The 8,907-nt window shown below is 30.8% G+C and overlaps 1 protein-coding gene across 1 annotated transcript; it reads left to right on the top strand.

Annotated features, from left to right (window-relative positions):
* Positions 1 to 3,414: 3,414 nt before the first annotated feature.
* On the top strand, positions 3,415 to 5,368 carry LOC129322735 (protein RGF1 INDUCIBLE TRANSCRIPTION FACTOR 1). The gene is made up of 4 exons (XM_054969094.1): positions 3,415 to 3,629; positions 3,826 to 4,023; positions 4,395 to 4,610; positions 4,810 to 5,368. Exons 1-4 carry the CDS (start codon positions 3,567 to 3,569, stop codon positions 5,035 to 5,037), a joined length of 705 nt encoding a protein of 234 aa, XP_054825069.1. The 5' UTR covers positions 3,415 to 3,566; the 3' UTR covers positions 5,038 to 5,368.
* Positions 5,369 to 8,907: the final 3,539 nt, after the last annotated feature.

Raw genomic sequence — 8,907 nt, 5'->3', positions numbered from 1 at the left:
CATGGCCTGCAGAGTCCCATCAAACACACACACCTCACCTGATTAGCATGTGATTAAAGTAAAATGATGAGCTAGATATTACTGAAGGATATATAAGTGCAAAGAAATAATTAACCATACAGCTTCTGCGTTTTGCAAAATGATTGAGGGTTTGGTAGAGATATCATAAAAGATAACATGGAGTGAGATAGAGAGGTTGCAGCTGCCTGGATGGAAATAGTGTTTCGTATAATAATTGGTAAGAATTTGATGATTACTCTTTAATAGTAAATGCTTTAAAGTTGATCCTATATGTACGTTTCAGGTCAGCATAAGTTGAATCTTGAATGTGTAATGAACATTCATAATGAGATAGTATACTGCAATCATTAAATCGATGAACAGGAAGGAAAGTGAAAACAAAATTCTTTTCACACCAAACTAAAATGGGAGAATTTAAGTAAAAAACAACGAAAGAGACTTAATTATTAGTAAGTTTTAAAAAATTTTAAAATTTCAGTTTAATTCAGGAAAAAAAAATTAAAAATAATTTTAGCAATATAAATATTAAAATACCTTTTATTTATTATATAAAATTATTATTTGTTAATTTTTTTACTTCACTTATTAGTCAAGACCTATCAATAATTTACAATTAATGTTAATAAATTAACAAATAAAGTTAGTAATTTAACAAATAATATCACTGCTTATGATTGAGCAACTAATATCATATTTTATATAATTATTGACATGTTAAGTCATGTAATTTACAACTTATATTAGTAAATTAATAAGTAAAGTAAAAAAATTAACAACAGATGATTCTGCATAACAAATGAAGGGTCTTTTGATATTTTTATCTTTAATATTATTTTGACTCTTCTCTCCTGAATTAAATTAAAATTTTAAAATTTTTTGAGATTCATAAGTAAAATTTATTTGGTAATCCTTAACTGAAATTTCCCAACTAAAATTTAAAAAGAAAAATCACATCAACTTTTTTAAAAAAAATTAATCACAAATAAAAATTAATACGAATTAAATTATTATTAAAATAAAAACATTATTTATAATTAATTTTTTTAAGAGTGGGGTTGGATGTGATTCTTTCAAATTAAAACTCGTGAAGGTCGGGTAGTCGGCAGACCAAAAAGGAAAAGTGAAAAAAAAAAAAGGTTGGGGAAAAAAACAAACGAAAAACAAAAAGAAGGAAATCTCACGTGCGACACATGTTAAAAGTGAGACTCAGGGAAGCAACAGTACAGTTGCTCCCAACTGCTTAATAACGAGTAACCGCTACTGTCTTGTCTCATGCCCTGTTTATTTGAAGAAAATCTTTGTAATTATATAATCAATTCAACATTGGCTGCTTCACTAATCATGCTTTGGGTCTCCCACAAAGTCATCCATCCACTTGATCACTTTATTTTCTCAATTAATCATGCCTCATCCTCATCCAACGTGTTGTTCATGCCTTAGTGGATTTCATCCACGCAAATCACTAATTTTATTAAAGTCACCAGTTCAGATTAACTTGGATCGAGTCGGATCGTTTTTGAGTGAGTAATAATTTTTTATTCTTTAGAATAAAAAAATAAAAAAATTGTTCGGTAATACATTTTTAAAAAATATTTTAAAAAATAAAAGAACTAAATATTGTTTTGAAAAATGAAGACATCTTTTAAGTTAAGAATTATATAAAATTGTGAAGTGTCACACTAAAATTTACCTTAAGTTCTCTAGTTCTATGGCTGGAATTTGAGATTTCTGTATTGTCAGTTGAATGAAGCTTCTCTCGGAGTCGTGAGATCAAACAGGTTTGATCAGTCATATTTGAATTCAAATTATTATTCAAAATTATTCTTTATTTGCTTTTTATTTTTCTGAAGAATTAACCCCAATTGGATGTATATATATCTCAGTCTGATGGAAACAAGGTTTCTTCCAGGACTTGACTTGCTCATGGATGTGTTGGATATTTCATGAACGAACCACAGACACTGCAATCAATAATTGAAGATATTTGGTTCTAACGTCACTGTATTTCATAAATCACATCCTTTCTTTTTTTCCTCTTCCCTCGCACTCCCGCGGAGATAATAATTAAATTAGAAATATCACATTTTTATTTTTTCCTGTTGTTAAATGGACCAACACTTTGCAATTCTCTCCCAATTTTACACTTATATTATAATATAATATAGTATGTACTTGTCTTGCTAAAAAAAATATAATATAATATGCTTATTCATATACTCATTCAATTTTATTTATATGACAAAAATAGAAGATTAATTTTAATCTTATTTACATGAAACTTTACAATTTTATATATTCATCCTTATATTTTTGTGTTTATTAAATGTTTAAAAATATATTAAAAATAATTATTTTTATCCTTATTAGATGATAAAAGTGAAAACTTATTAAATTTGAGATAAAATAAATGATAATTAAGATTATTTTAAATTTCATTGAAATATATTAAAATTGAAAATAATTTATAGAAAAGGCCAGATGAAATAATTGAATTCGTATGTTTATTTTATCCCACATGCAATGGCCAACCAAGACCTAACCCCACCATTATTTTAACCCAGCATAATGCATATATATTCCTCTGCCACAGTATTAAATTAATTTCATCGTGTTGCTTGGACGTAACTAATTAAATGAATAATTACCTGGGGTGTTTTTCTGCGTGCAATATAATTTTTTTATACATTAATATGCCCATTTGCTTGACGCAGTTTATAATTAAGCTGAACTGACTAATTTATGTTTGTACTCACGATTAAAGAATTGTTATGGAAATTGACAAATTAAAGATCAGCCAAAGGGTTTCTCTTTGTGTGCTTCTTGTATAACAATCCAAAAAGATTCTTATCTCACTTCACACATTCATCGAAATATACAAATATTATTTTTTAAAATGGCGCAAGTTGCATTATAAAAAGGACTAATTATGCAGCATGAATTAAAAAAGGATGAATAATTAGGATATGACTATAAATCAATCAAAAACATATTTAATAAAAAAAAGATGAATGCGTCTAACTTATTGCAAAATAATAAAAACAAAGCGAATATGCAATTAGGTATAATTATAAATTATAAATTAATTATATAAAATCCGATGAGATAGGCGTGCCTAATGTGATAATCAGGGGAAAATGCAGTGGTGAGTGATGAGTGAAAGCGACTTATTAAATAATTAGAGAAAATTTCCTTTCTTTTATTTTTTTTAAATAGAAAATAAATAATATTAAAAAGAAGAGAGATTAATTAAAAAAGGGAAGGAGGAAGGCGAGTTCCTTGCAGCAAACGTATCTACGTAGGTTCGGGTTCGGAGCCTAGGTTTGGTAGTGGACTTCGTGCGGATAAGAACGATCCATCTCTCTTCTCTTGTGTTCAGTCTCTCTCTCTTTCTTTTTAACTCTCCTCTTTCCTTAGCGCCATCACCATTCTACCGCCTCCGCCTTCTCCATTAACCCCTTTCCTCCTTCAAAACCTCTCTCTCGCACACTCTCTCGCATTCATCCAGTCTTCTTCTATTCTCTCTTCCTCGCCTACCACTACCAGTCATGGCCATCGAGACCCGCGACACCACTGTCATGGAAATCAAGCCCAAGAACAGGAGAATCATGGTAACAACCTGTCCTCATTGCTCTCATTGTTTTTTATCCTTGATTTTTTCATATGGGACTAGCTAATGCGCTTTGCTATGTTTTATGAGAGAATCTGAAAAATCAGAGTGCATTGGTGTTCTGTTTTCTGTTTGTTTCCTGGTCTGATTGGGAATATCGGTTTATTGATTTTTTTTGTTTTGTGAAATTTGAATAGGGTGCTGGAGGTCCTGATGACGAGGACAACAGGTGGCCGCCATGGTTGAAGCCTCTGCTCAAAGAAAGCTTCTTCGTTCAATGCAAGGTTCACGCTGATTCACACAAGAGCGAATGCAATATGTATTGCTTGGACTGTATGAACGGCGCACTCTGCTCCCTCTGCCTCGCTCACCACAGAGACCACCGTGCTATACAGGTATCTATCTTTACCATTCCTCAATTCATCCTCTTTTTTATTGTTGCCTTTTTTAATTTCTCGTTTTGATTGCTGTTAGCATCTGGCTCACATTTTCATTCCAAAAATCATTGCGTTTCCTTTAATGGGGTTGCTAGATTCCTTCTTTTTCCGGAATTTGCTATCCCAGTCTTACCTTTCATTTATTCTTGAAATTTGAGCCTTCCATTCATTCGGCCCTGTTTTCATCTACTGCTGCTAACCAATTCCTGATGTTTCCTTCACTTTTAAGTTGTTTTTTTTTTTTTAAAAAAAAAAAGAAGATCCTCAAGGGCTGCATTTATAACGCGTAAAAGTAATCTGAATCCTCCTTTTACGGGGTCCTTTTACAGATAAGGAGGTCGTCTTACCACGATGTGATTAGGGTGAATGAGATTCAGAAGGTGCTCGACATATCCGGCGTGCAGACCTACATTATCAACAGCGCGAGGGTGGTGTTCCTGAACGAGAGGCCTCAGCCTAGGCCCGGTAAGGGCGTCACCAACACTTGCGAAGTCTGCGAGCGTAGCCTCCTCGATTCCTATCGATTCTGTTCTCTGGGTTGCAAGGTAATTCCTTAACCACAATGTATTTCCCTTAATTTTAAGCCAGACCTTTAATTTGCTTTCTTTCTCTTCAAGCGACCTGAGAAACTTTTTTAGTTCAAATGAGTTGACTTTACTTCCTCGAGGGAGACTTTGAACCGTTCAATCTATGCCTCTGGTTTATAATTTATTCTTGCTGATGAATGTGATTGCGAAATCGCAGATTGTGGGGACATCGAGGGATTTCCAGAAGAGAAGGTCGGCGGCATTGGCATCGGAGTCGGAGGATTCATACAGCAGCAGCAGCAGCCACAGCCGGCTGAAGAACAGTAAAGTGCAGAGCTTCACGCCGTCAACACCACCGCCGACTTCAGTGAGTTACAGAACGGCCAAGAGAAGAAAGGGAATACCTCACAGAGCCCCGATGGGAGGACTAATCATAGAATACTAGATAGTAGTTAGCATCATATCATTATTGTTTATTTACCGTAATGCCCCTTCGTCATGCATCACTGGGGACTGGTATCATCCTCTGGTCTTTTGGCTTGGCTTCTACTTTCTAGTGCTCTCTGTATATATACAACATCCAAATAGGTTGAGAAGATAAACAAAAATAGACCAATAAGCTATCTGTGAAATAGTTTGGTGAAGCAGTGAAAACTAATATAAGGTTGGGTCTCCAGATCAAAATGCACTCAACACTTGGGGTTGGAATGTAAATAGTAGAGGTTCAATGTCTATATCTGGAATGGTGAAATAAGAAGTTTATTATCTTGATGTCATGATTTCTCGGCAGTTTTAAACGTGTTAATTATTCCCTTTACTTGTCTTAAGTGTTAAGTTTCATGAGTTCATTGAATTAAATTAAAATAGGAAATAAAAACAATTGTAGAACAATTTAAAGTTCATGAACTAATCGGGGAAGCATAAATGCTGGTGGTAATGCTAAGCAGCGAAAATGGAAATTAAGAGCAAGTGGGGTGGGGGAAGGAATAAGACAGTAATAGAGGTGGGGTCCGAGGCAGCCGCAAGTGGCGGCCGGGTCAAGGGTCGGGTCGTCAGCATGTACACGTGGTGGCTTTGAATTGGTGTGGGGGTGAAAACGAGACGTATTGGTTCGCGAAATCGGAGATTAGGTCAGCCGCCCACTATGAACGCAAAATTAAAATTATTATAAGGGCGACGATTCCGTACTTCGTATGCATTCATTTTCGTGCACCTGTTTTTGATCAACGGTGATGATCTTTGGGAATATTTGACAATTTTTTCGTTTTCCTTTTGGGGTGATTGAGAACGTTAAGCTGATATACAAATTTGTCTCCCATCTAAAACGCCGGTAAACTCAGCTGATGTAAACCACAATAATAATAATAATAATAATAAAATTCTAGCCTCAACTATTTGTATAGGAGTGTTTAAGTTTTTGTGGTGTAATATTTTTTATTAACAATTTAAAAATGATGTAATATCGATCATATCATTAATAAAGATTCATAATAACTGTTAGTTGATTCAAAAAGTTATAAAAAAGTTTTTAAAAATTAAAAAAAAGAAAAACTCAAAAATTATAAATGAGTACATTGTAAAAAATAATGATTAAGTTCTCTAAATTACAAATAAATACTAGAAAAAAATTTATTTTATCATGTCACTAGAAGATGATGGATCATTGTTGTTGGTGGGGCTATGCAAAAGTCCTCTAATCCTATCCAATCCAGTCCAACTCGAGATAGTCCTGTCCTATTTGATCTTTATGAACATTGATCATTTAGGACTGAAAAGAATGAAACGATCAAACTATTTTTTTGGGTTGAATTAGAGAGGAGATTGAGCATTTAGACTATTTGGTCTAATCCAATCCTATTAATTTGTTTAATATAATTATAACTAATTTATTTTTGATGATTTATTATAATTATAAGTGATTTTATTATTTTAATTGAGTTTATTAGATTGAGATGGATTATTGGCTCTCATGGAGGAAAAAAGAAAAGAGAATAGTTAAGTGAGTACAAGACTAACAGGATCAATCTTTCAATCTTATGGACTAAATCCGATCCTGTTAATCTTTGGGTTATCAGTGGACAGGACTAAACTACGGGTTGCCTAATCTAATCCTTTTCATAAAAGAGATCAGACTTCAAGTTAGGCCAACGTCTAATGCTGTCCAGTCTTTTGTGCAGCTCTAGTTGATAATTAATTTTAAAAAACACATATGCTTTAATAATGACTTTTAAAACATTAATATTTTAATATTTAATAATTTTTATCTGTGTTATTGCTAACAATAATAATCTAATAATAACTTAATTGATATTTTGGTGTAAAAATAACATCAGTCTTTTGAAATTTATTTGCAATTTAAGAAGTTTAATTAATATTAATTTTCTTATAAGATCATTTAATGTATTTTTTGAGGTCCTTTTAAGTATTCTTTTTAAAATTAACTAATGTTCAAACTTAAGCTTTTTATTGCTCACAAGTATTCTCCTATTAAAGGTAATCATGTTCGAAATATGGTTGGGCATTAATTATGAACACTCTCTTAATAGGGATTTAAATTTTAATTTATCACGTTATGAGAGATTAACTTTTGCTGCTAAAATTAATTTCCATTTGTTCAAACTTAATCTTTTTAATAATAATGATAAAATTATACTGTTTTTAAATATGGTTGAGAAGCATTACATTATGGAAAAGTTTACAATACCACACGCTTTCACGTGACTAGTTGAAGGGAGGCCCTTTAACTTTTCTTTTATTTTTTTTTTTAAAGGTTTGATGAAAACTAAAATATGATTTTGTATTTTGAAGTTTTAGGCCTATTTGTTTTCAATTTTTCAAAAAATTATTTTTTGTTTTTAAAAAATTAAAAAATTTATTTAGATAAGTGTTTTCGATCTAATTGTTTCTAAACCTGTTTTTATCTTTTGCTTTAAACAACTTTAAATTGTTTTCATTTTATTTTTTTATTTTCAAAATATGTTACACTTAATTATTAAAATTTATAATTATTTTAACTAATTTTTATCATAAATCATCATCATTAACTACTTATAATTATCATTATCGATCTATTTTTTAATTATATAATTGTTTTTAAATTAATATAACTAAACAAATTTTCATTTTGTTTTGTTTTAAAAAATAATTTTAAAAATTGTATGATAAAACAAATTTTCTAAAAAATAAAAATAAAAATAAAAATCAATCAAACCCTAAATCTGCGTATAGGGGCATTTGATCGGGTAAAGCTCTTATGGACACTTCCTTTCGATTTCCTTTTCCTTTATCCCAATGTTAGTACTTCATGTGATTTAAATTTGTATTGAAATGACTTCAATCTCGTGCCCTTTATTAGTTGCAAAAGAAAGTTCTGAGGGGAAATTTGACTTTATACAGATCTTTCAAGAGATCTTATCCACTCTCAGCAATCAAACTTTATATTCACAGGTATATTATCTGAACCAATCTAAAACAGTAAAAATCGATTCTCTTCATGGACTTGCTATGAAAAATTAAAGTAGTTATAATAAGTGGTGTGTGTGTGTGTAATTGCCAAGGGTCTATTATTGGCTAAGTGACACCAAAACATTTATTTGAAGGTAGAGATTATGGTTTCGACTTTCGAGCTTCAAAGTATGCAGTTGTGAGTGTATTGGGAGTACGTATCTCTTTCATAGATGAAAAATGACTAGGTTAAGAAATGACAATTCGGTACCCCTAAAGTTATTAATTATATTTTTAGGAACCTTAAATTATTAAAAACTTAATAATAAACCACGATCCTCACTTGAAATTAAAAATATACAAGTTTAAAAAATTATCCTCCACTTGAAAAATAAAAAAAAATGACATTGTTGAATTGCCATCATAGGATGTGAATATTGTTAATCTCAATTGAAAAATTAAGGAACAATAGTTGGGAATATGTTGTTTTTTAATATGAAACTTAAATTTATTTTTGAGACTTTTTAAGAACACATGTAAATGTAGAATAATTACTTGAAAATTTCTTAAAATCACTTCTGAATGTAAACCCAGTTATTTGTGAATTTTTATGTTTATTAATGTATAGGTAAACTACTTGAAAAGTAAAAAAAATAACACTTTTAAAATTATTATTATGAGATGAGAATATTGCTAATATCAGTTGAGAAATCAAAGAATAATAGTTGAGAATAAATTATTTTTGAATATGAAACTAAAATTTATTTTTAAAACTTTTTAAAGGCATGTGTGAATATATAATAATCACTTAAAATTTTACTAAAGCCACTTTTAAAGGGCATTTCAAACTCTTCATTTTTTTTTTAATTTT

The sequence above is a fragment of the Prosopis cineraria genome, unplaced genomic scaffold, assembly GCF_029017545.1.
Source record: "Prosopis cineraria cultivar Desert tree isolate PC_DT_omini unplaced genomic scaffold, ASM2901754v1 PC10, whole genome shotgun sequence".
NCBI lineage: Eukaryota > Viridiplantae > Streptophyta > Magnoliopsida > Fabales > Fabaceae > Prosopis > Prosopis cineraria.
The sequence above is the reverse complement of the archived record's forward strand: the minus strand, read 5'-3'. Positions and strand labels throughout refer to the sequence as shown.

Bases quoted from the DNA above. Each gene is read 5' to 3' on its own strand.
- LOC129322735 (XM_054969094.1), top strand. From the start codon at position 3,567: ATGGCCATCGAGACCCGCGACACCACTGTCATGGAAATCAAGCCCAAG. The intron at 3,630-3,825 runs GTAACAACCTGT...AAATTTGAATAG, and splicing joins CCAAGAACAGGAGAATCATG to GGTGCTGGAGGTCCTGATGA. The intron at 4,024-4,394 runs GTATCTATCTTT...GTCCTTTTACAG, and splicing joins GAGACCACCGTGCTATACAG to ATAAGGAGGTCGTCTTACCA.